Raw genomic sequence first — 26,909 nt, 5'->3', positions numbered from 1 at the left:
GTTCCAAATGATGGTTTGATGTTGAAGGAAATGAAAACCACCATGGAATAACTGTTGTCTCCAGCCTGTGCACCTAAGTTGCCCGGTGTTTTTTCCAAAAACAACTAATGCTTGGCAGCTACTTTAAAATAACAAATCTCATTCTGAAGTGATTTTCTAGGGAAACTGAAATTCAAAATGTAATATAGTCAGGAGATTGCATTAGGAAAATGTAGTCACGCTATTAAACAGAATTACTTTATGATAATTACTCTGCAGCAGCACATTAGAAAACAGCATTATTTCAATAATTTCTCTGTATGATAAGGTAACTGAATTAATATGGTAAGATAGAGGACAAAATCACTACTACTCGATCAGGAGACATCACAATCACTTGTTTAGGAAGAATATGGCTATATTTTATGAAAAGTATTGTCTTCATGTAATTACAACATATATTACAATTTAAAGAATTAAAGAAACATTTCAGAGGATACAGATCTTCAGAAAACGATTTTGGTATCATTCCAGATTGCAGACCACTCAGGTACCCAAGTACAGAGCTCTCCATTTTCAATCAAATTTAAGACTTTAATAATTTTTTAAATGTATCTTTTAAAGCTGTACCATGAATGCAAAAAATGTACTGCATCAGCCTAAAATTTGTATGATCTGCATAGTCAGAGATTACAAATTAGCTTTTGGTTTACAGAATTCTATTACTTTATCAGAATAAAGCTTAGTGATCTCTTGCTTGGTAAATCCATATTCTCGAAGTATTTCTTCTGTGTGTTCTCCTATAAAAGGATCTCTTTTAAATGATGGAAGAGCAGGGGTCCTTGATAGAAGAGGAGCAGGTCTAGGGCTTATCTCTTCCTGGTCATTTTTTATGAAAGAACTTCTTTCTTTGTTATGCTGATGTGAGGCAACATCATCAAAGGATAAAACAGGGGTCACACAGGCATCAGTACCATCGAATATGCTGCACCACTCAGCTTGTGTCTTCTGTGAAAATATGGATGCAAATTTCTTCTTCATTTCAGGCCAGTCAGAGAAACTCAACTGACTGGGAAGTTTATCTGAACGCAGACCAAGACCTGAAAGAAGAAAAGCAATGTTTAACTGTAGTATAGCTTAGATAAATTGAAGTGCTGCCCCCAACTAGGCATGTTCCTCGTGAAGCTGATAATATTTTGCAGGCAGTTCAACACAGCAGAGCATCCTAACTAAAAGTCACTTCAAACTTTATTTACATCTACAACTAAGGGGGAGGGAGCAGAAGAATGAAATGTTCTATTACTTGCAAATAAACTGAACTGCATCAGCCCTTTAACTAAGTACATATAATAAACATTTTTATAAACACTTCATAACTTCGAAATTTTTTTACTTTGGTACTGCAAAGGAAAACAGAGAGAATCTGCCAGTCTTCAGACTCAGAAATACAGCCTTGCAGTTGTTCATATTTAGAGAACAATCAATGTACTCAAAGACAGACAGAATAAGCATTTTCACCTCTCATTAGAGATTTCTACAGACATCAAGGTAAGTATTACTACAAGTAGACATCAGTCATTATCAAGGTACCAAGTCATATGCACCTTAAATCACTAAACTTACAATCTAGTCTTCTTAACAATTCATATAATCGTATCAACAAAGATCATCTAAAGATTACTCCTACTGGTTGAGCTTTGGTAATGAAACAGAAGATAACAATGCTTTCGAAATTAAATTGATTATTAATCATCAAAGTGTAATACTAAGGTGAATAGTGCTACACAGTTTACTTAGGAACTAGAAGGCCAGTCAACTCACCTTCCACAACAAGCAAAGTTAAGTAACAACAAACTATCTGATATTCTGCCCCAACAATTTTTTTCAACTGGAAACATTGTTTCCCAAGTTTTTACTTGCTGATTAATTATAGGTCAGGTTCTAGCACCCAGTCCAACATAAACAGAGCTTTACCATTACCCCATGACACAATTGTATTTGGCGACTGTGCCAGGTGGAAAGTTGGCTGAACCTCACCATACACACTCTAGCAAAATAGAACTAGATGCAGAATCAGGAACTCAGTATTACACACTCATTTTCCACTCATTGACCACTGAAGATCTGAACTTTAAATAGCATGAGCTGACAGTGTTTAAGCACTACAGCTTCTCATTTTCCAGGTTGTGCTAACCATTTGTGGTGCAGATGAACAGAATCGCAGCGGGAGCAACTGAGTCAAGAGGGAAACAATTACACAGCACTGAATCATTTGGGATACCACAGGACGGCAGATTTCACCCAACATAATCAAAAGCAAAGTCCCTTTTACACTGAATATCTGGTAAAGCAATCTCAACTTGTTTCCAAGTGTTTTTTTGTTCAGATTTTGATCTAGAGATTCCTGTTTAAAAAAGCCCAGCAACCTACCCCAGTACAGCTCTGAAATAGTAATTTTGAGAAATGAAAAATTAAGTCTCCTTTACAAGATTCTATGCCTGAGACTCTGCTACAGGAAACCTAGGATAAAGAAACTTCATATAACTTAAGTCTTCTTTAAATGCTACAGCTTTATTGACATAGATCTGCACGCTATTTATTAATGCAACAAATTGAAATCTCTACTTCTACAGAACGTACACAAAAGGCAGTAAAATAAGGCACCCACTTCAAGGGAGGGAACAGTAAAATTGATTAGATAGATCAGCAAAGTTGCTTTGGTGTGCTGGAAATAAGCTGTTTCTTACAGTATTTCAGTCATACTGTTTTAATAGGTTACTTAAGAACCCTGGCAGAGCTCTCTTCAGGATTTTTTTTGTTTAGTTTGCTGATTTTAATAAAAATTGCATGTTCTCAGCACACTAATTTTGAAATTATGTTGCTACAACATAACTGAATGCAACCAATTCCTATGGAAGTCCTAATTTTGGCCCAAATCACAGCCATAAGGTGTATCCCATTGTTCACTCTCTTTCTCAATATAATTTATTCTCACTGTACGAGGTAATTAAACTTTAGAAGATTCCAAGACAGTAACGAATTGTCACAAAAGTACCTATGTTCAAGTTTTTTCCCTGGTCAAAGTTTCTGCAAGTTTCAGTGCAGCAAGAACCTGGCCCTCTACAGTATTTGCACAATGCTTAAGGCTTCTCATGGTAGCTAAGTTCAAACAAAACTTGACGTTATGTGTAACTGAGAGTGTCTAAAATGTAACAAAGAAACTGTTCCTCCACTTTGCACATTTTGTTAACAATGTTGCATCGAATTCAGTACATCAGTAGACTTTTAACACAGTACACAAACACAAAATGGAGAGCCCTGTGGAAATCCTTCATAAGGATCTAAATAATGTTTTTCAAGCACTTCCTTTTTTTTTTTCCTTCTTTTTAAATGGAAGTCAGGTCATGTTGGAATATCAAAGTTGCCTGAAAGGAATACTATCAAATATGTGTTCAGAACTTTACTGACTGTTAGTGGTCTTCACATTGATGTCAGTTGATAAGAAGTTCACCTTCTGTAAGCAAGTTTACGCCACATGTTAACACAGCATCAAACCTTTGCTCTCGCCTGAGATCTACTGTGTTCTGCACGCCTTTTGAATACTGGCTACAGCAATATTAAGCACATATTGCTAAAGATCAAGAGACATTCGCAGAAACAATTTACAGGTCAGTTGGAAGACACTCTGTCAAAACACTCTTAACATTAGCAGCACATGTTTCTTACATCAGGTTTTTTGTAAGACATAAAGGCATTTCAGTTATTTATTGGTTGATTTCTGTAGGAATAAAATCAATGTAAGCAAATGGATTACAACAGGTTTGCTAAGAGCAAATAGTCTACAGTGAGTCCAGAATACAACTCCTACTACTAAAGCTACTTCAGCAATTACCATATCTATTTTATACAGCTTCAGTTTCTTGTATAACTTTTTTTTCATACATTTGTGGTAAGCAGAAATTTCATTTACCCTGCCAAGCACGACCTACAAAGCCAATAATCTTCTCAAACTATGCTGTATTTTCTTAAACTCAGTTTCCTTCTGCAGACATCTTAAGAACTTTCCTTGCCATGTGACTAGCTGTACTCTGGTCCAGCATCAGTTTCCTAATTCTGCCAGAAAACACTGAAGTGAACCAAGCCAAAAGGAAATTAGTTTCGCTTTGGCTAACCAGAATCCTGTGAGCAGTGACAAACGGTTAAAAAATCATGTTCCTTCCTTGTGTTCCCATTACACGGCAGTGTACATCAAGTGGCTTTTGAACCTATTTTATCAGAAGGAGCACCAAAATGCTCACCAGCAGAACGGACCAGAGTTATGGGTGAAAAGTATGAAATAAATTTACAGAAATTGTAACTTAAACATTGAAAGCAGAGAATGAATGCCTGGAACAGACAACTCTGACTCATTCAAAGCTCCTCTAGTTTGCAAGAGAGCAATGCAACTCTCACAAGCAGCTTTTTCCTACCTATAACATTCAAAGGCTTAAACTCTGAACTGAATTTCTCCAACAGATATCCCAGAAAGGAAAAAAATCCCCAAGCCACAAGAAGGATCTGCTGTTCTAATTTAGTGCACTATTGCTTCACAAAGCTTGCAGCCGTAACTATTAAAGGGGGTAAATATTTCTTGTGTGCAAATCTGAACAACTCATAATATGCACCTAAGATACCATGAAGACCACTTTCTTTAAATGCAACACTGTGAAAAAATCTTGCATTCTGTATGATACTTTAAACACACTTTCACAAAATAAGCAATGACAAATTATTGACGGCAAACAAGCAAAGACTTTGAAGTATTTGAAGGCAAACCTCAAAATTTCTTAGAAGACTCTAGTCTGTATGTTGGGCTTTTAAACTATGACAGAAGCAGACTGAAACACAGGCAGAGCTGTGACTGCAGTTGTTGTCTACTTAGAAATGGATACACCAGTTCTTTATTACTGAAATAACTATTCTTGAACTTCCACTATTGAAATCAAAATATTTCTGTGCACTGTAAGCATAAGGAATACTTTCAAATATTAAATGAAAGCTGTCCAGTGTGGAGGCCCCAATATAGGCAGATGATTTTTTCAAGCTGCTGCTCCAATTTTATAGTCTAATTTATGAGAAACAACTAAGAGAAAAAAATAGACTTTTTGCATCTTCCTCAGAAAAGAGTTATCTAAAGAAGATGGAGAACAGTCTTTGATCATGCTGTATTGCTGGACCACTGGATTCATCCATCAGAGGCTTCTTTCTAAATAAGCTAACTGGCTGGCTGAGAGAGAAAAGACAAAATCTTGCCCTGTGGCAATGATCAATACAATCAATACATACCACGGGGCCAGAATGACCAGTAAGATGAGACTCTGTTACAGAGCTTGTTTTCTTTTTGAACAAATATATATTCCTTCACTCTCCTGTGGTTTAAAAGACAGTGATATTCAACTTACTCTCTAGAGAAGAATAAAATACTGCAGACACAAATGCTGCAGGCCAGTGTTTGATCACTGTAAGCCAAACATATGGGTATTTGAGTAAGCAGCTTTATTCTTTTCTTGTTTCCTTTGTACTTAATACAGACATTCTCCCTGAAGACATGTATTGGAATTCCAAATTTGCTAACTTCCAGAGCAAGGGCTCACATTTTATTTTGATACAGTTTTGTGTTTATTTTTGTTCTTCAGATACATTTCTTGCAAGCAAAAAAAATCTCAAGGGATTGGATGAGACTAATATTTCAAAGAACTGCCAAGTATGGATACATCAACTACACTTTTCTTTTTCAAGATCAAGTAGTTCAGAACTAGAGTTTGCAAACAACTTATTCTGAGTATCAGCTCATAGTACCAGCTTCTTCAGCCAACAACACAGCTCTTCCAAACTTTACATCTGATCTGGGCGCAGCACATAATGCTGGACGTCTTGCTGAGTCACTCCAGGAGCCTGCCTTATATATCTCATTTATCAGCACAAACCAATTTGTATACTCTACACAATTGTACAGCACTTTTTAAGCCACATAGAGAAGCAGTCATTTACAGCCACAGATGCACAAGAAGTTTGGGAGCACCACAGGCTGCAAGAGAGCAAAGCCAAAGTGTGCAGAACAAGACGTCTCTCTGGGATCCTGCTCACCAAAGGCACATCACACCATACCTTCATTTCCCGAATTAAAAATCTCCTGGAAGTGCAGGCCCTGGCACTGACTATGCTCTTATTAACATTAAGTAGCTGATTAGGATGATCTGTCTGTAAATAACCATGAGAGAAACTGTCACAGTTTAACTCCAGCCAGTAACTAAGCATCACACAGCTGCTCATTCACCCCCCTTCTAGCTGGCTAGGAGGACAAAAGTGAGAGAAAACCTCACAGGTTGAAATAAAAACAGCTTCATAATTACAAAAAAACCCCAGTAATATTTTTTTAAATTGTAAGAAAAGGAAGGGGAAAACCCAAAAACCGAGAGGAAAATAAAACCCAAGACAGGTAAGTGATGCAAGTGAAAACAACTGCTCACCATCAGCTGAACCATTCATGCCCAGTGAGCCCAGCTAGCTCCCAAGCAGTGCCCCCCTGCCAAACTCCCATCCAGTTTTGTTCCCGAGCATGAAGACATACAGTATGGGATATCCCTGTCCTGGTTGTGTCCCCTCTCAGCTTCTTTTGCCTTCCCTGCCCACTGGCTAGCAGGGCAGGGTGAGAAGCAGAAAAGCCTTGGCACTGTGCAAGTACTGCTCAGAAATAACTAAAACATTCCTGGGTTTTCAACAGTGTTTTCGCCACAAATCAAAATACAGCATCATATAAGCCACTATGAGACATTTATCCGAGCCAAAACCGGTACAGGTACCCTGCTACAACCCAAGGAATAATCGGTGAGAAGAAACAGAGTAAGAATAAGTTGCTACTCAACTGCTGCCCTTACTCAGCAAAAGTTCACCACACATCAGTCATGCAGGTGCAAAAGTGGTTCACTTAACACTGGCTATATTCACTTTAGGTATATACTTTGTTGGTATTCCTTCTAGTTGTTAAGAAAAACTGCAACTAGATTGAATTTTTTAATATCCTTCATATTGAAAACAATAGAAAGAGAATAAACAAAAACTACTTTGTCTATTTTTAATATTTTCATAAATTCTGCATGGAAAGCATAGCAATCTACCAAAGAACACACAGAAGACATCATTTTTCAATTAAATAGTAAGTAAAAAGCTAGAAACACATCTGATCAAATACTTGAAGCACAAAACCAGTTAAAAAGTAGAGAAGCCCCTGAAAATTTCTGTTTTAAGTTCACCCAATTATTTTGCAAGTCCACTCTACTTTCTCAAACAGATAAATTATATTTTATAGTTGTATTCACAGTCAAATATAAAATTTATATCCACAGCTTGACAACTAAACGTACTCTGAAATACTTCGATGGAAATCAATTTATAAAGCTGATTTTGCTTCCAGAAAAATTCCATTCTTCTCAGAAATATCACAAACCACTTCCAATGAACATTCATTTCTGAAACAATTTATTTTAAAATATATATATAGCACTAATAACTGAAATTGGTTAAAATTTTATTTGCAGTTCAAAATAATTAAGTCTTGTTTTTAAAGTACATTCAAAATCTCTTGAAAAAAGTAGTTTACAAAAATAGTTCAGTGCATCACAGATGTCATTACCATAATTCCAGAGAAAAAACTGTAATTCAAATGTAGTTTCTGTGAGTAAGATGAAGAAGGTATGAAAAAGAACTAGATCAACTGCTAGAAGGTTAACTAAACTGCTACATTACTACCCAGTTAGTTTCACAAAGTGTCTGGCTTTTACAAAGAAATTGAGATTGAATTAAAATCAAGTATTAGAGAATTCATTCAGTCACGCTTTGCTCATATGAAACAACTGCTCCAAGCTACTTACCCTTTATTAACTGCTCATAGAATTGAGGCTCAATGGCACCAACAGCCATGAACTTCCCATCAGAGGTCTTGTAGGTTTCATAAAAAGGTGCACCACTGTCCAGCAAGTTTTCACCCCGAGGCCTGTTCCAAAGTCCCAAATTCTGTGATTTCCACAGGAAAGAACTCAGGTATGCTACTCCTTCTACCTTGAAGATTTACAGGGAAAAGGAACAGATTCAGTAAATTAGTTGGCATGTTACCTCAATTCTAAATGCAATAAACAAGCAAAAAACTACCAGTGGTTCTGTCCTTTGTCAAGACTTTTAATGACAAAATCTCCAGCAAGTAGTTTACTTTTTAACATTTTCAATCACTGTTTATTTTGTATATGTGAAATAATCTAGAACTAGAGAATAAGAAGGGGCATAAATGTAAATGATGCAGCTTCAGATGGATAACACACTTTCAATGTACATAGTTTTTTTGTTTAGCAAGTTTGTAATCATTAGGAGTTCACACTAGGAATATAAGCAATTTTAGGTGACAGGACAAGCTTCTTGGCTGTACAGAACATTAAGTATCTGACAGTTGTTGAGTCTTCTAAACTTATGGGACTATACCAGTCCTGTAAGTATCAAACTTTTACCTCAACATAGCTTCTTTGAATTTACTAATTACAATAAAGCTGCTATTTTTTGAAGAAAACTGGAAGGAAATCAACGGTTAAAGCTCTCTTATACCATGGGAACTGGGTAGATCATCTCCACCATCAAGTTAAAGCAAAAATTATTCTCCCATTGTCATCACTGGCAGATACATAGACATAGCAAGGTAATCTCTAAATATATGAGAGACTGATGAATACAGCACAGGAAAACATGAGCAATCTTTATTCCACTTGCTCCTTAAAATTTTGGCTATGCAGAGCACAACCAGATGAAAATTCAGGTTGTTCAGCCTTTCATTAATTATCAAGCTTGTGTCAGTCTTTCCAAGCAAAATCACATCCTACAGTTTTGCTCACCAGCAGAATCCGTTTTCTTCCAACCTCATTACAAGAACCATAAGAGAAGATGAGGCAGTAACAGTATTGTCATGGTTTTGTGAGGCCATTTACAGTACTGGGGAAGGGGCTGTAAAGATGGCTCCTGTAAGAAGTTGCTCAAAACTCTCCCCAGCTCTGAGACAGACTCTCTGCTGGGACTGAGCCAATTAGGCTCCTCCATGATCACTTTTTAAGAAGAAGTAGCCAGAAGAGGAGGGTTCTTCCTGTTCCTTCTTCTTCTGTCCTTCCTTCTTTTCCAGCTGGTCATGGTGCAAGGAGTTGGGAGAGAGACAGAAGCGACCATGTGGACCCCAAGGTCAGTGAGGAGGAAGTGTGCTGGAGCAGGGACTCCCCTGCATCCTGTGGAGAGGACTGATGAAGCAGAGATTTGTTTGCATTTTGTGAAAGATCCCACATCAGGGGCAGTGACTATGGCCAGAGGAGGCTGTGTCCATGTGAGGGACCCTGTATTAGCAGAAGCCAAGAGCTGCTGGGAAGAACTCACACCAGAGAAGTTCATTAAGGACTGTGTCCCAGGGGAGGGACCCCGTATTGGAGCAGGGGAAGAATGCCAGGAGTCGTCCTCATCTGAGAAGAGAGAAGTAGCAGAGCCCATTTTTGAGAGAGTGACCACATTCCCCATTCCCTGCTCCCCCATGAGCCATTGAAGGGGGAGGAGGTAGAGATATCAGCAGCAGTGAGCTGGGCCCAGCAAGAATGGAGAGATGGGGGAGGGAGATCTTAAAGTGCTGGTTGCAATTCTCTTATCATCCTACTCCCTTTTTGCTTTTTGTTCTGTTCTGTTTATTGTAGGTAGTAGAATAAGCTTTCCTTATTTTCCTCTCTAAGCTGAGTACTGGAGTCTGTTTTGCCTGGAACCATAATTGGCAGTGAGCCCTCCCTGCCCTTGTCTTAATCCACAACATCTTTGGTTATCTTCTTTTCCTCCCATCTTGCTGAGGCCTCTGCTGTCCTAAGAGGGTAGGAGTGGATGGGGGACACAAAACAAGAGATTGTCATGGTGCTTCACTGCTGGCTGAGCAAAAACATGACAAGTGTATAGCCTGAAATGTTCCAGTGGAACTAAGAAAAAGCACAGAGACCGTATGAAAATATAAAGCTATGGAATTTTCATGTGGAAAGGTCTATCAGTTTCTACCTTTCTAAGAAAGAATTTTAACCATGCAAATCTTTGAAGTATGCAGTCATGAAAGCTTTTTCCCTTAATGTATATTACTGGGCCTCTTTCACAGGACCATGGAATCACACAAACTTAAGGGCTGGAAGGGACCTCAAAAGATCATCCAGTCCAACCCCCCTGCCAGAGCAGGACCACCTAGAGTAGGTCACACAGGAACTTGTCCAGGTGGGTTTTGAATGTCTCCAGAGAAGGAGACTCAACAACCCATCTGGGCAGCCAGTGCTCCATCACCCTCACAGTTAAAAAAATTCTTCCTTGTGTTTCTTTGGAACCTCTTATGTTTCAGCTTATACCCATTGCCCCTTTTCCTATCACTAGCCATCACTGAGAACAGCCTGGCTCCATCCTCCTGACATCCACCCTTTATGTATTTAATGAGGTCACCCCTCAGTCACCTCTTCTCCAAGCTAAAGAGCCCCAGCTCCCTCAGTCTTTCATCATAAGGGAGATGCTCCACATCCTTCATCACTTCTGTGGCCCTGTACTGAACTCTTCACCAGTACCTGTCACAAGGACAGGAAAACTTCTGCCCTGCCCTAAGTTAAAGTCAATTGAAGTACTTTCATATGAGAAAATACTGCATACTCTCATCTACACGTTTGCAAAATTACTGCAAGGATATCAAAATAGTGTTTGCTTTACTAACAGTCTGATCATGCATTGCTCATGATGACACAAAAAAACCCCACAAAAAACACTGGGAGTAAGGATAATAAAAGATGGGGAAACATCAGAATAACCTCTAACTGAAAATTAGACTTTGGTGTGCACAGAACTACTTACAACACCTAAGTAAAGTGCCACTCATCCCAAAAATACATAAAATAAAATAGCACATCTGTTTTGGACTTGTATAGGGACTCTAGAAATATCCCTGGCTGGCAACTGGACAGCTAGTTTTTGCCTGAGGCCCACTGCAATTCATAGACAAGTAAAAAATTGTCTAACATCAGTACCAATCTTCCAAAGGCATGCTCAAATATCACACTCACACCAGTGTGGTCACTTTCTTCTAAAACATGAAAAGGACAACATGGGGAGACTCCTCATAGGCCTAATTATACAACCATTACAGTAACAGTTATGTGTTTCATTTAATGCATCCATCAAGCTAAAAAGCATTACCAGTCTCTGAAGTATGGACAAGAATTGAGGCACCACCCTGCTGGTTGACCTGTCTGCTCCATAAGCCTCTGTTCCTTCTGCAGATGGAAATAGTTCAAATAAAGCTGAGAATGAAGGCACAGGAACCTAATCTTTATCCTCGTGACTGATGAATGCCTCTAGAATGTGGGAGTTTTGGTTTTGCATACCTCCAGGCTGAGAAAAACCTGGAACTCTAGTCTTCTCTTGGACAGCTAAATGCTCTTGCCATGAGACTATTACTTAAGTGGTAAGTAGCACCATCCTCTCCTGTGGCTGTCTTCTCACAAAGATTGAGTCATGCTTGGTCAGATGCCTATCATTATCAGAAGACTCTATGTCTGAATTTGGAGTGAAGTAGTGTGGCCCTGACTCACATGCCTGTATTCCAGTATGGAGCAAGAGATCAGATGTACAATTGTGCCTACTGTATCACGGTGTCCACTACACAACCTACACAGCACATGGGAACTATCAGGCTCACTGTAAGATCCCCACAGAGTCAATGAGAAGAGACAACAACTAACAGAAGTCAATTCAAAACAGGCATTTAATTACTCTGAGGTAGAGAACTGAAACAGAGGACCCAGTGTCTACTTCTTATGCAGCACAGCTGATACTGGATGCTGTGGACAGGTGATGTAAATCTAGCCATTGGCCTGATCTTCTCTTCCCTCTTTGTGTAGCAGTTTAGCTGCATTAATTAGAGAAATTTGTCCTGTGTGTATTACCAATTCTAAGAATGCTCTCAAGCCGTTTTTTCAGGTTTCAGTAATTAGAAATAAAAGACAAATAATAAATTCTATCACAAAAACTCAAATCTCAGTGTAGAGTTACTAACCTCAAAGACAAGAAATTATAACATTTTTTGAGATTATTTCAGAAAAACAAACATTGCAATAATAAAAGGAAAAACCAAACATGTGGTCAGTAAAACAATACTTGAAGATAATATAAGTAACCCTGATGACACAAAGCTTGCTAAAAAAGAAATTAATTTTCCCTCTTGTACCATAGAGAAATCCACTATGTGTCAGAGCTGTTAACATACTCAGGCTGCCTAAACCATACAACTTAAATAACAGGCTCATTAAATAAAAAATAATGTTTAAAAATGATAAAATGAAATGACAGATTAAATGCTGCATGTAGTGGTTTTGCCTGGGCCAAGTTTTAGTAACGGGGGGAGCTACAGGGGTGGCTTCATTAAACAGAGATCTGCCAGAAGCTTCCCCTGTAGCTGACAGGGCTAATGCCGATCAACTCTAAGATGGACTCCCTAGCTGACCAAGGCCTGGTCAATTAGTGACTGAGGTAACACCTCTGTGAATAACATGGTGGAGAAGGAGAAGAGGTTGCTGGGCAGTTGCTGAACTGCAGCAGCAGAAGGAAGTGAGAATGTGAAAACATGTCCACAGACACCAAGCTCAGTGGAGAAGGAGGGGGAAGAGGGTGCTTAGGCACTGTAAGGAAGACTCCTCTGTGACCTGTGGTGAAGACCATGGTGAGGAAGCTGTTCCCCTGCAGTCCATGTAGGACTATGGGGGAGCAGAGATCTATTCTCACGCCATGCCAGGGAGGGTGAATACCCAAAGGAGGCTGTGACTCTGTGGGAATCCCACCCTGGAGCAAGCAGGACCTGGGAGCCCATGGGTAGAGAGGAGCCCATGCCAGAGCAGTTTTGCTTTCAGGACTTGTGATCCTGTGAGAGACTCAGGCTGGAGCAGTCGGTACCTGAAGGACTGTTCTCCCGGTGGGTGACCCATTGTTGGGGCAGAGTGTGAGGAGCTGCCCCTGTGGCAGGCCCCATGCTGGAGCAGCTGGTGAGAAGCTGCAACCCATGGGAAGGACCCATGTGGAAAAGTTCATAAGGAACTGTCTCCTGTTGGGAGGGACCCCACAGTGTAGCAGTGGGAAGTGTGAGGAGGCCTTCCCCTGAGAAGCAGCAGCGGCAAAGTCCATCTGTAACGAACTGACCACAACCCCCATCCTTCATCCCCTGCACCGCTGGGGGAGGGAAGGAGAATCCTGGAGGAGGAAGCAGTGGGGGGAGGTGTTTAAGATTCAGTTTTGTTTCTCATCTCCCTGTTCTGATGGTTCATTAATAAATCAAAAACTTTTCTCCCCAAGTTGAGTCTGTTTTGCCCATGACACTAATTGCTGAGTGATCTCTCTGATCTTATCTCGCCTCACAAACCCCTCATTATATTTCTCTCTCCTCTGTCCAGTTTAGGATGGGGAGAGACAAAACAAATTGGTGAGCACTAAACCACACACTGTGGTAATTGATTAAAAAAATCTACTTCCACAAAACACACCTGGATATAAAAACAGGCCCATCAACCTAGTCTGTTTAACTGTCTTTGCTATTGGTGATGCATACACGTTTTTCACCCACTGTCTCAATGAAAGCCTGTTCAACTGAAAGGAACATAACAAAATTCCAGGTAATGTACATCCTGTGACACTGGACAATATTCCCTCCTTTCACAGGACACCAGACATATTAGCACAGATCCCACAACTATAATGAGACAAGAAAGAAACTGAAAGAGAAAAGTTTTCAGAGCTTAAAACAAAACCACAAAAACCCATCACTTTCTCCATTCCTGATGAGATATTGAACTCATTAGGACATCAGTGGACTTACATAGACTCTTCTCGTAACAAATCATTTTAATGACTTGAAGTATTGACGTGAAAATAAGGTAATACTCCAAACTACAAGAAAAATATTTTTTAAATACTTGAAGATATGTCAAAATTCTCCATAATTTTTGCTTCACAAATACACAAACTCCTCCAATGTTCCCTTGTAGGTCATGTTTTCAGACTCAAATAATTTTTATTGTGTTTCTCAGACTCCCTCAAATTGGTCTTTTTTTTTTTCTTTCTAAGATGGCCAGAGTCGGAAATAGAATTTTCCTGAGGGTTTATAAATGTTCCAACGGATTAGAAGAATTACTTCAGAAACTTTGCTGGCTCTGTTTCCTGTTTATACATCCTAGTACAGTGTGTCTGTTTTACAACAGCATGATAATGTTAACTCATGTTCAGCTTGTGACTACTACAAACCCCCACAATTGTACTTCAGCCAATTGTTTTCATTCTGTATTTGTGCAGCTAATTGTTTCTGCCGAGACAAACTACAGAGCAGTGGTCTCCATGAATTTCAGCCAATTTGCTTCAGGTCATTTCTCCAGTTTCAAAAGGTCATTTTCAGTTTTAATCCAAGAGTCCAACATACATGTAGTTCTTCCCACATATTTATCATCTGTAAATTTACTAAGTAAAATCATTCATCCATCATTCAGCCTATTGGAGAAAACACTGAAAAGAACCCCAACAGATGCCTGTAGAACTCGTTTTAAGTTTTTAATTTTGACAATCAACCATTAACAATTATGGTTGGGGTAAAAGCACTAGACCAGTTTTGCACTGATCCAATAGAATTTTCATCGAGACTACAACCATGGCCTGCTTCTCAGAATGTCATGTGAATTCGTCAGGGCAAGATAGCTAACATTTCCTATCTTTAAGATCTCTTTTTTCAATTACTACCTTTTTTTTTTTTCAAATTTAAGTCCAAATCACAGCCTTCATTGTATCACAGCACCTTAAAGGGAGGTCGAATTTTAACTGCCATGCTCCTTAAGAACATAAAAAGAGAGAGACAGAGAGAGGAAAACCACTTGCAGAAAATATAGAATTCCAGGATAAATGTAAATACGTATTTTTCCTCTGTCTGTAAGTGTGTGGCCTTGCTGTTCAGAAATCAACACTATTCAGTATTCAGCTAACTTAGCCTTTCATTTGTTTTATGTCACATTAATGCAAAGTTTGAAATTGACATTTGACAGTAATTTATGGCAGTGTAATTATTCAAAGGAACAGTGCTTCTAGTAAGACATGACCTGTCACAAATTCATAAATAGATGTATCTTGGATAAAGCTAATCCAACTCTTTATTAGGATCATCACTTTTGCTGTTATGTATGATGTTGTTTATTATACACCCTGTTTTCACCCATGAAACCTACTCATTAAATATATACAGATAATATTTGGTGAAGAAGGCAGACTGGTAAAAAGAAAGACAGGGAATGGCACAGGGGGAAGTATGTATGAGGTATGTATGCCAGCTCATAAGGATGTTATGGTAACAGTGATACATGTAAACTGGTCATACATGAAGGAACAGCCATTCTATGAGACCACTCTAGCTTTCCCAAGTTTTCCATTTTAAACCTTACAAATAGCTCACATTTCCTCCCTGTTTACGCACTGAAGAAAGAACACAAATAAGTAAATCCAAGAAAACGCAGCTTCCTTGAGACCAAACTTACCATACTTGCATCAATGACCTGCCCTTTGCCAGACTTGGTGCGTTCATACAGGGCTGTAACAATGCCCAAGGCACACAGGACACCTCCACCAGCGAAATCAGCCAGAAGATTGACAGGTGCATAAGGATTTTCATCCTTTCTACCCAGCTTTGACAGCACACCTGACAGCAGCGCAAACAAAGCAAACAGAACTATAAAATTCATTGTAAGCATTCATTTCGTTTCAATCTATGCATGTAATCAGGGGATAAAGCAAACTTCTACCAATAGTTTTGTGTCTCTATTCATATGTCTCTTAGACAATAGTTACTCTTTAATTTACAAAATATTAGAATATATGAAATCATATTAGTGAAGACACATTAAAGAGATTAATAAAAGTTGCACAGACAAACCATTGGTAATTTGGCCATACACGGACAAAATTTCATCCAAAAAAGCCCTTGTGTACAGTAATTCTACGTTAGTAATTCGCACAAGCATAGAAACTCACAGATACAAATTCAATAGGTATTGCAAACATGTCTCAAAGCAAGTTTGGTAAACTGCTGTTTGAATCTTTTAAAGTAACAATGCAGAGGTACAGTCTTCTGGGCCCAAAACCCATGAACCGTAACAAGGGATTTCACACTGACAACAGTATTTCAGTCTTATCCTCCCTTTTCAGCTACCTTTGGGAAAAGACAGAAGCAGCCTGAACAGCAGTAGGTGAGACAATACATCACACATAATTACCACCAGAGTTGGGTCATTTTGTTACTGTTTGTTACTGCACACCTGTAGAATCATGACACCTGAAACCAGCACAGTATCTAAAAGACCTCAAGTAAACATAGCATTGTCACTTTACTTCAAGCCTACTTTTTTTCAATTTGTATCAATGGAGATACTTAAAAGCAGAAAAGCATGAAAGCTCAAATGGCAAAGGCTACCCAGCTTTTCCTCACTCAAAAGAAGCTGCTCACAACATGCAAAACAATCTGCAGCCCTTTTGGGACTATAAACATACAGATTTTCTAGAACAGCCCTAAGGAATGACAAAAACAGGCCAAAACTAAATCTCTCTCTTCAAATAGAAAAACATTATTCAGGTAAAATAGCACAAAGGAAGGAAAATAGTGCACAGCCCAAGAAATCAGGTTGATCCTGGCCAACAGCTCAGTGCTACTGTCAAAATGAATGGCCCCTGCAGCCCATGTTTCCTCCTTTCTTGTGCTTTTTATGTTTGTGGGATCCTTTAATGAACTGCTTCAACTCGATAACCTGGCAGGAAAATATCCTCTTATGGCCAGTTTTTGACTTTTATGCTTCCAGAGGGTTAGGCAAGTACTAGAGTTGAATGGAGAGAAAGGAGTAGGGGGAAGCACAGAGAAAGAGAAGGAAACCCTCCTTTCAAACTAACAGAGATGCTTCAGATCTGCTCAGCTGTTTGATCAGACTGCACCTCAGGTAATTTGAGCTATCTGCAAATAACCTTTTAATAAATTCTTCTATCTTGACTTAAGAGGAGAAACAGCCTTATTTGAGAGGAAATTTTTACAGCTTACCCGATAAAGCCAAATAATTGATGTCATGACCTGCAGACTTGGCGTATTTTCCTGACTGGCCAAATCCAGTAAGTCTAGCATAGATAAGACTGGGATTCTCCTGTAGAAGGACCTTGGGTCCAAGTCCAAGTTTTTCCATGACACCTTAAAAAGACAAAGACACACAATGCTCATTCATGTTTATTTTTAATAAGACTCAAAACAAACATAATTGAAATTGTTGTTATACAACAACAGAGCTTAACTGCAATTTATTAAGTAATACCATCTAAATCAGTATCACCTATTACAATATGTACAGGGTGTTAGAAATTGCCAACATATTGCACATTTTGAATACAAGCCAATGAAGTGGAAATTAAGCTTTAGGGTCCTTTTTTTTTTTTTTTTACATCTTTTTTTCCTATTTTACTTTCCCAAAATACTGCCAGACAGCTTACTGTAATCCATGTAGTGCTGAATGAGAAAGCAACCAAAGACTTGTAAAAAAAACCCAAAGAAAACCAAAAGAAAGGAAAGAGCAAACTCTCTCACATTTTCCACATCAAAATGACCTGAAATTGCTTGTCCTTCAGTGGAACGTACTTTCCTCATGGTGTAAGTATCTCAGTACCCTACATGTTCCCATATCTTTTAACTCACTGATGCAAATGCACCATGCCAGTATCCCACAAGTGATTTTCAACAACTGGACTTGATTATCTTAAAGGTCTCTTCCAGCTGAAATGATTCTATGATTCTATGAACTGTGCAAAAGAAAATTGTGTTCTTTTGTAATGCAGAGAATAAGGAACTTTTAGAAAAATCAACGAAATATAGGCTTGATCAGCATGGGTTTACAGCAACCAAAGTTAAAATTTTGATCTTGCAGTTCTCAAATAGCAGTTTTAAAAGATGCAAATACAAGTTGCAAGTAAATGTTGGATTTTTAATGGTTCAGTGCAGTATGGTCAGACAATGACCTATAACCTACACTTGCACTGCTGGAAGGCACATTTTGTGGGGGAGAGGGAAGGGTAACTGTAACTTCAATGCAGATTCCACCCCAGAATCTATTACTGCAACTTGTTTCACAAACTAGTCCACAATATTACTAAACTTTTAGATTCCTTAAGATCTATTTCTATTGTATTACTCACAGGGCAGTGTCAAGCGACTAAGGCTAAAGAAAAAGCAGTGAAACTTGGTAAAGAGAAACATTTTCAAAAGCATAAGCAAGAACTGGGTGCCAATTAACCCCTGCTGTCACCAAAAAAATGTTGGAAAGTCAAAGGCACATGTGTTTAAGGAAACTCTTCTGCCACTTGGGTCCTCATCTTCTCATTGGTTCACATCAGATTTATGCTGGATCACAGATTTCTCTAGTTTAAATACAGACCCATAAAACCTTATGTCTAGTCACAAAACTACCTGCAACTCCAGGTGTGGTGGTGGGGGGGGCGGGAGGGGGAAAGGCAAGTTCCTGTAAAACCAATGAAAACATAAATTTTCATGCTAAGAAAAAAAAAAAATCCCACTAGGTATGGGAAAGTAGCTACAACAAAAAATGGACTTTAATATCTTAATTCTAATTGCACAGCTTCTGAGGGACAAACTAAAACATTCTCAAGGTAAAAACCAACACAACTGTAAAACCCTTTTCACAATGAAAATGCAGGATTTCACTGACATAGTAATTCTTTAAGCCTGTTTAAGACATGTGATGTTTAACTGATATAGCTTTTTATTTCTAAAGTGACTGCAGAAACCCCAGAACACTTCAGCTAGCTCCCCAGTGAAGCACGATCATAGACTCACACAATGATCTGGCTTGGAAGGGGCCTTTAAAGGTCATCTAGTCTAGTAACTCTGCCACGAGCAGTGATATTTTCAAGGAGGTCAGGTTGGTCTGAGCTCTGTGCAACTTGACCAAGATGATTCTCCTCAAAACAGAACACCATCCACAAGGAACAGCAGGGATACTGAAATAGCCTGTGAGCGTCAGGTGAGTGCCTGTGTACGGTTTATGAACAGAGATGGCGCACTAGGAGGAATCATAAGCTCTGAGACTTGGATGACTACCTACTACATCACACCCACATGCTAACCTTAAAAATTGTAGAATCATAGAATCATTTTGATTGGAAAAGACCTTTAAAATTATCAAGGCCAACCACTAATCTAATGCTGCCAAGTCCATCACTAAACCATGTCTCTAAGCACCTCATTTACATGGCTTTTAAATATCTCCACAGATGGTGACTCTAACACCTCCCAAGGCAGCCTCTTCAAGCAGTGTCTAACAAGTGTCTCAATGAAAAAGTTTTTCCTAATCTCCAATCTAAACCTTCCCATGTGCAAGTTGAAGCCGTCTCCTCATGTCCTGTCACTTGTGAGAAGAAACCAATCCCCACCTTGCTACAAGCCCCTTTCAGGTAGTCGTAGTGATCATGTCTCCCCTATGTGAGGTGTGACATCTACCGTGTGTTGAGTTCTAGCAGTAGGGACTGACAGCCAAGCTCACGCATAACTCCTCTGCTCAGACATCTGCTGGAGCCATCCAGAACCATCTGCCCAGTGTCTCGATCAGTGGGGCAAGGCCCTGGCAGATCACCTTCCACGACCTCTTCCCCGCGGTGTTGCAAGTAAGTTGCTCTTCGCAAGTCCCGGTCGTCGCCCCGGTATTTCTCACCCTGTCACACGACACAATCCCCCAGAACCTGTTCCCAGTACGCACTTCAAAAAGTGTGTGTGTGGTGGCGATCCCCTCGGCGGCGCGCCCCACGGCCCCTCACCCGCCCGCACCGGCCCCGCCGCTCGCGCCACGGCGCCTCGGGTAGGCGGCCCCGCGCTCCGGGCCGCCGCCTCCCGACGCCGCCCCCGCCTCACCGTGGCGGAACGGGTCGATGAGCACGTCCGTGCCGAGGCACAACCGCCTCAAAGCCGTCGCGCCCGCAGGTTGCTTGAGGTCGAGCACCAAAGACCGTTTGCCGCGGCCCTGAACGTCAGTGGCCACGACGGAGCGGGGCAGCCGGTCCACTCGCACGACCTGCGCCCCAAAGTCGGCGAGGATCATGCCGCAGAGCGGCGCCGGCGCCAGGCCGGCCAGCTCCAGCACCCGCACCCCTCTCAGCGCCATGGCTGCCGCCGACTGCCCGCGCCTGCCGAGCGCCGAGACATCGATCGCCGCCGCCGCCGCCCTTATGGTTCCGGAGAAGGCGGCCCGGGCGGAGCGCGCTGTGTCGCCCGCCCCCGCGCCCCGGCCCTGGGCTTTGCTGTCCGGGGTGAGGCTGCCCATGTGGCTTCTCGCCCGTGGAAACGGCCTGTGTTACCCGGGACCCCGCGGCAGCTTCACCGGAGCAGTAACAGACTTTGCCTTTCTATGCCGAGGGGCGCACTGTACCCGTCCGCATTTATAGAATCAGAATCATGTCGGTATCGGAGTATTTCCAGGGATGGTCACTCTTCCACATCCGAGGGCAGCCTGTGCCAGTGTCTTAGCAATGATCTCAGTGAAATAGTTCTTCCCTGTCTCCAATATAAATCTCTCCTGGCATAACTTGACCTCATTTTCCCTTGACCTATCATTCATTACTGGGGAGAAGAGACCAACTTCCACCCCACTAGAACCTCCTTTCAGGTAGTTTTGGAGAGTGCCTCCTCAGCCTCCTCCAGGCTCAACAGCCCCAGCTCCCTCCATACTCTTTTAAAAAGACTTGTGCTTCAAACCCTTCAACAGCTTTGTTGCCCATTTCTGGACACATTCCAGCACCTCAATGTCCTTCGTGTAGTGACGAGGAACAAAACCGAACACAGTGTTCAAGGTACAGCCTCACCAGTGCTGAATACAGGGGGCTAATCACTTCCCTGGTCACATTGGTTAGGAGGCAGGAGATGGGTGTTCTCTTGCTGCTGAGGGTCAACATGACAGCAAGGCATGTGAAAATCAACACTCAGTTTTCAGATAGCTTCCTCAGGGTCAGCCATCATGTTTCACGGGGTAGCCAACAGCAACACCAGTTGTCTGCCCCATCCAGGGGCTGCAACAAGTGGTCTAAACCCACATGCACCTCAGCCTTCCTGGGTCACACTCTGGAATATTAGTGCAAGAGCTGATAAAAGCTGTTGTTTTTTTTTTTTTCACCAGAATTGCTTTTATACTGGGCTGATCCTGTTGCTCTGCTACAGAATCCTACAGCTGGCATAGCAACAACTAGACAGTCCCTGCTAAATCTGGTCAGAACAGGGCTGAAACAACTGCTTGTGGAAAGTATGTCACCAGGACTTTAAATAAATACCATTTTTAATCAAGATCTTGATGCTCACAGCTCACCCGTGTGGAGTTGTTCGCTCAGTGGTGCCACAAAGGGAAGACTGTCCCCATGTAGGCCATCAGCCTGGCACCGTTCTGCCGGCCAAGAGTGTTTTGGAGCTTCAGCCAGAAGTGTCTCCTGTTTCCTCTGCACAGAGCACAAGGACATGTGTTTGGTTAAATCAGGCCAGGTTTAATAAAGCCCGCATTCATGCACAGTTGCTCTTTTAATGCAGCCTGCCAGAAAGCAGACAAATTTGACTGGAGGCCAAGGTCGTTTTGTTTTTGTTTAGGCTGCTCACAGGAACAGACATCCATCCAGGAGAGCTCATGAAACAGGCCTTGGATTCACACACATTTTCAAACTTGTATCCCGCCCCTAGTATTCCAGGTTAGCAGGTAGGAGGAAAAGCAGAGGCCTTTAAAATCAATCCCATGCTCAATTTATTTATTTCTTTGTTAGTTGTACTAGAAAAATGTGTAAAGGCTGCAAATAGGAGTGCATAATTTTAGGGATTTCTTAACTTTGGAATAACAAACAGAAGAGGTCTATTGCCAGAATAGCCTTTATTTTCCAAGTAGACCTATGGTCCTGTAGTGCAGATATTAAGTGCATATACCTCTGTGTTGCTACTCGAGAATTGGTGGAGGAAAAATGTATGCATTTTCATTCCGGTGAAGATGACTGTTCTTATTATCCATGTCCCGTTCAGACACTGTTCCATGTAAAGGTTTCCTTCCACAGACATCATCATGGGACAATGCACGTCTTTAAATGATTTTCAGTTTCATTTGTCCCCTCTCACCTTGGGGTCTTGGAGTTTGTGTTGAACAGGAGCAGGCAATTTCTGTTGTGTCACCTTCTTTCATTTCAGCTGATGCTGTTTAGTTTATCACAGCCAAATAGCACAATAATGACACACTATAATATCTGGATCTTGCTGTGGTTTAACTGAACAGCCCTTTACACTCACTTTTTTTGTTGATATCCACCATTATAATGGGTACTCTGTGGCAGAAACATTCGAGTTTATTAAATTATTCAGTTTCAGGGAGGTGATGGCAGCATTTTAGGAGCATTACATCTATTTTTAAAATTTTTATTTTAATGAACTAAGAAATAAACAGACATGAGAGAGAAACAGATATTCCAATTTACCGAGAGATCAGGCTAATAATCTGAATCTGGCAAACTCTCCTGAAGCAGCAAGTTGTCCAGCAGAAAATACATGTTAAAAACCAGGAGCCATTCACTGGCATGGGCTTGCAACAAAAATGGTGCAACGCTTGTCTATGCAATGCTATTTAATGTCATTAATATGCAGCAGCAAGAAGGTGGCTCCATGTTCATCATTGCTGAGGCAATATGTATGGGAAAGGAGATTATTTTGTGTTTAAAACCCTGGTGTGGGTGGCAGGATACTCAGTTGGGTTTCTCACCTTGTCAGTCTGGTTTTGTAAGCTTGACTGAATTACACCAGTGAGTCTCTATCTGTGTCATCCCGTGAAATGTATGTAATTCTTTCACTGAGATTAGTGTCACAGTCAAGTATTAAGAAAATGAAATGGTATATACAGTGCATGATATCAACATTCCTTGCAGAGTTACAGGCACAGCTGCATGCCAGACTTTCACAGCTTGTATCAGAGTTGTTTACCATCCCTCTTACTTTTCAGTCCTTTGGAAAAATACCAAGGCAGGAATGTGAAGTTATAGCTGAACAAAAAAACGTGCTTTCCTTTGATTCATGTGCATCAAGAAGGGTATAGCCAGCAGGTCAAGGAAGGTTCTTCTCCCCCTCTGCTCTGCCCTGGTTTTTGACGGATCCACAATTGCAAAAGAACTTATCTACACAGGAATGCAGATAAGGGGTAATGGGATGAAACTGGAACACAAAAAGTTCCATTTAAATATAAGAAAAACTATTTTCACTGTTTAGGTGAGGGAGCACTGGCACAGGCTGCCCAGGGAGGTTATGGAGTCTTCTTCCTTGGAGGTCTTTAAGACCCTCCTAGATGTGTTTCTATGCAACCTGATCGAGGTTGACCTGCTTCTGCAGGGGGATTGGACTAGATGATCTCTACAGGTCCCTTCCTACCCCTAACATTCTATGATTCTGTGTGTGTATTGTTTACAGTTTAGCCCATCTTAATACATGGTTAAATACGTGGTATCAGTACAGGTTGTGTTGGTTTTGTTGAATGAAAAATCAAGAGTTGCTCACATCTGTTATAGTATTTCAAATCTGGATAGTTATAATTGCCTAAAAATTCAGGTACTATGTCATTATTTAGAGTGAAACTTCTGCAGACAATTCAAACATCTCTGCATTAATCTGAAATGCAGAACTTTAAAGATTCTTATGAAATTTGTGGTCATATTTTTGTGTCCCAGTTTTATCAAAGCTTTCAAGCATTGGTGCTTTATTCCCAAGCCTGCATGTATGCTGTGCCTGAATAGAAGCCATATTCCTTTCATAACACTTCTCAATATCCACATAGATGATACTCCATATTTCTGACCTCAAATTATGTGCTGTTGTGACACACTGTCCCTCATTCAATGTGCTTGTCAAAGTCAGCAAATCACTGCATTTTCAATTGATTCTTCAGGTTGGAACGTCTCTTTGCCTTTTTATGTTTCTCTGCTTCTGTGTGAGTGTGGACGTGCACATTATTGCTTGCTCTCTTAGGTGTACATCTCACCATGCAGCAGCAAAAAGCCGCAAAATGAATCTATCCTGAGGTCAATATAACCCTCTAAAGAAGCTGTGAGTTCGTGCTGACTGTGAATCCATCTCTGTCTGAGATTATGAATTATAGATTAAACTATAGCTAATGAAAGCTCAGTCTTATCCATAGCAAGTACTTGCATAAGCAGCATTGTAGTACTTCATAAAAATCTCCATGTCCTAGAAAAACTGCTGTCTGTGAGTTGTGTAGTCCAGCCAGTCACTGGGGTGTTGATCTGGCCTTGCTGTGGTGAACAAACTGACCTTTCAGTGTCAGAAATTTGCCCCATGATACTCTGTTAGAGAAAAAATTCCTGAATGCCTGTAGCAGTGATTTCTATACTTTGGACATTTACTCTTGCAATTGAACAAAAGTAACCATCTTTCACCTCCTTTGAGTCATAGTTTATGATATTACTGTGCTTTTAATGATTTAGATAAGGAGACTGACAAGTGATAGATGAAGAGACTGACAGGTAACTGTATAGCTCATCTTTACTTTGGCTAGTCAGTGGAAAACAGATATTTTCCTGCAAGTTTATTATTAACCACTATTGTAGGAACTGGAAACGCTAGGATAGAATTTTTCACAGATTTTGTTTGCCTGGATACTGAGCTTCAGCTCTGTACTGGACACCACAACATTCTGCCCTTTTTTATTTCCAGTGATCTGTTCATGCTTCATAGTGTTGTCCACTGCATTCATTATAGACAATTTCTTCTGCAATGCTTGTGCAATGGATTAATAAGCCTTTGGATTTATGAACTGTTTCCATCACCTTGACCATGAGCCATTTATTTCTGCCTTATCTGCAGAAATCTTGGAGGGAAGAAAGCTGATCTGAAGCAATGCACTGTCTGAAAAAAAAAAAAATCAAAACAATCATGCTTCTATTCTTTTCTGGTTTAAGAGTTGAACAGGAGACAAATTACATTCCGTCTGTCACTTTCAGCTTCAGACCAGGACTTCTCACATGACAGAATGGCACAAAGCCTGTCCTGAAGTTCCAGTCCTTGCAGACTTCCTTGATTCTCATCAACTTGAGTATGCCATGAGAGGCTGGAGTGGTTTTCTTTCAAGGAATTGCTAAGAAAATCAAGCTCTTACAAACCAAGAAAATGCTAAATGAAAGTTGCTGCTGTGAATTTATTTCTCTGCAATCTTTTCCTACAGATTAGTATGCTCTGCCCTCTGTAGTAATCATGCTTCATTAATTATACATTTGTGTAAAGTTACTGAATGAAAGTGTTCTATACTGATCTCTTGCTATCACATTCCAGTATATGGCCCATGCCTTATTTAGCAAACACCATAAAATTGCTGCTGGATGAGGCCAAGAAGTAGCATGTGACTGAATGGCAGGAGAAATATACTGTGAGACACAGGAAATAGGAGCTAGGATGTAAAAAATTATTTTTTAATGGGTATTTCTATTCTTGGTCTTGTAACACAATTCTCTTAGAACACTGCTTACTGTGGAATTTCTCACGTCTGCTGTAGTGCTTTCAGAAAAGCAGAACAGAATTCCATCTGTGCCATTTTTCACCAGATAACACATGAAGGTCTTTTTGTTAAGTAAAAGTTTGCACCATGTGGATTTTGTTATTCCATGAATGTATTCATGGAGGATGTCCTGCCACATTTCAAAGCAGATGCACAATATTGAGCCTCTTGTGCTGTCACCTTTAAAGCCTTCGTGCCAACATTGGTGTGCTGCTTTCATCAGTCCAGTGGTAGAAAAAAGTGACTTATCCAGTCACTCCTGTTCCGGTGAATTTGCAATGTCAAGGAGCCAGCATAATCTCACCTAGTACTAGTCCTTGTTCAGCCTGCAAAGTACTCAGGGGTGATGTACACATGAGTGAGTAAAACAGCAGCTAGATTTTCCATGCCTGGGAATTGCTGGTTTGTAGTATTGTGTTACCAAAATGGATGGGGTATACAACTGTATTAACAAAACAATCCTGTGAGTGCTATTAGACAGTAACAAGGAGCTGCCTCCCCAACTTTTCTTGAGTAGTGCTTGAAAGTTAGCACAGGCGAAAGATCAGTCCCAGCAGACACATTTGCAAGCAGGCACCCTGGTATGGGGGCTAAGGATTTGATTAGCATTAATGTAGCCAGGTGACAACTCTGGGGTGGAGAGTAGACTCTGGCACTGGTTTGGGTTTTACTATCAATTTAACCAGAGAGCAGAAGGATGAGACTTGGGAAATACGGCTATTCTCTGCTGCTACTCTGATGCATTTTCTCTGATGCATAATTCCCTCAAAAAAACCATTTGAAAATGAAAATTAACAGGACATTGCAGATACTCTAACTCCTGGTAAGGCTGGTAGAACTGTGTGGTTTGGCCCAAAGACTAAAGGAGTAGTTGCCATTTGGTGTAAGAAGGAATCTGGTTCATACTAAGAAGTGCATATAGTATTGGATTCTTTTAATTTATGAATATAGTTTGTAGACCTTGTATCTTTCTTCACTGGTGTCCAAGTGTGACCCCCAGCCTGGAGCACTGCTTTGCACAATTCCTTTTGTTGCCTCACATTTTTAAACCTCAGTTTTTATTTCCTTTGATTGCTGAAGCAAAACTATCTGCAAAATAGATAAGGTGCAGTAGGATGTAACATAGGAAATCCAATGCAAAATTTAATGTGGAAAATAAAAGGTCTGAGTGAAGAATGTGTTCCTTATTTTCCCTTTAGAAGGCTGCTGCTTTATTTAAACCCATCCCTG

At 40.5% G+C, this 26,909-nt stretch overlaps 1 protein-coding gene across 2 annotated transcripts; it reads right to left on the bottom strand.

Moving 5' to 3' along the window:
• Nucleotides 1-400: 400 nt before the first annotated feature.
• AMACR (alpha-methylacyl-CoA racemase) lies at nt 401-20,270 on the bottom strand. 2 transcript variants are annotated; one of them, XM_062018760.1, is made up of 5 exons: nt 20,021-20,270; nt 17,153-17,296; nt 15,606-15,766; nt 7,890-8,076; nt 401-1,079 (listed from the first exon to the last, which is right to left on the bottom strand). In XM_062018760.1, the coding sequence occupies exons 1-5, from the start codon at nt 20,268-20,270 to the stop codon at nt 670-672; spliced, it is 1,152 nt and encodes a 383-aa protein (XP_061874744.1). In that variant the 3' UTR covers nt 401-669. The 2 variants fall into 2 exon arrangements, with proteins under 2 accessions (XP_061874744.1, XP_061874745.1); XM_062018761.1 differs by lacking the exon at nt 15,606-15,766 and having other exon boundaries at nt 7,890-8,072.
• Nucleotides 20,271-26,909: the final 6,639 nt, after the last annotated feature.

The sequence above is a fragment of the Colius striatus genome, chromosome Z (genome assembly GCF_028858725.1).
Source record: "Colius striatus isolate bColStr4 chromosome Z, bColStr4.1.hap1, whole genome shotgun sequence".
Taxonomy (NCBI): domain Eukaryota; kingdom Metazoa; phylum Chordata; class Aves; order Coliiformes; family Coliidae; genus Colius; species Colius striatus.
Note: the sequence above shows the minus strand (reverse complement) of the source record. Positions and strands in the feature narration are given on the sequence as shown.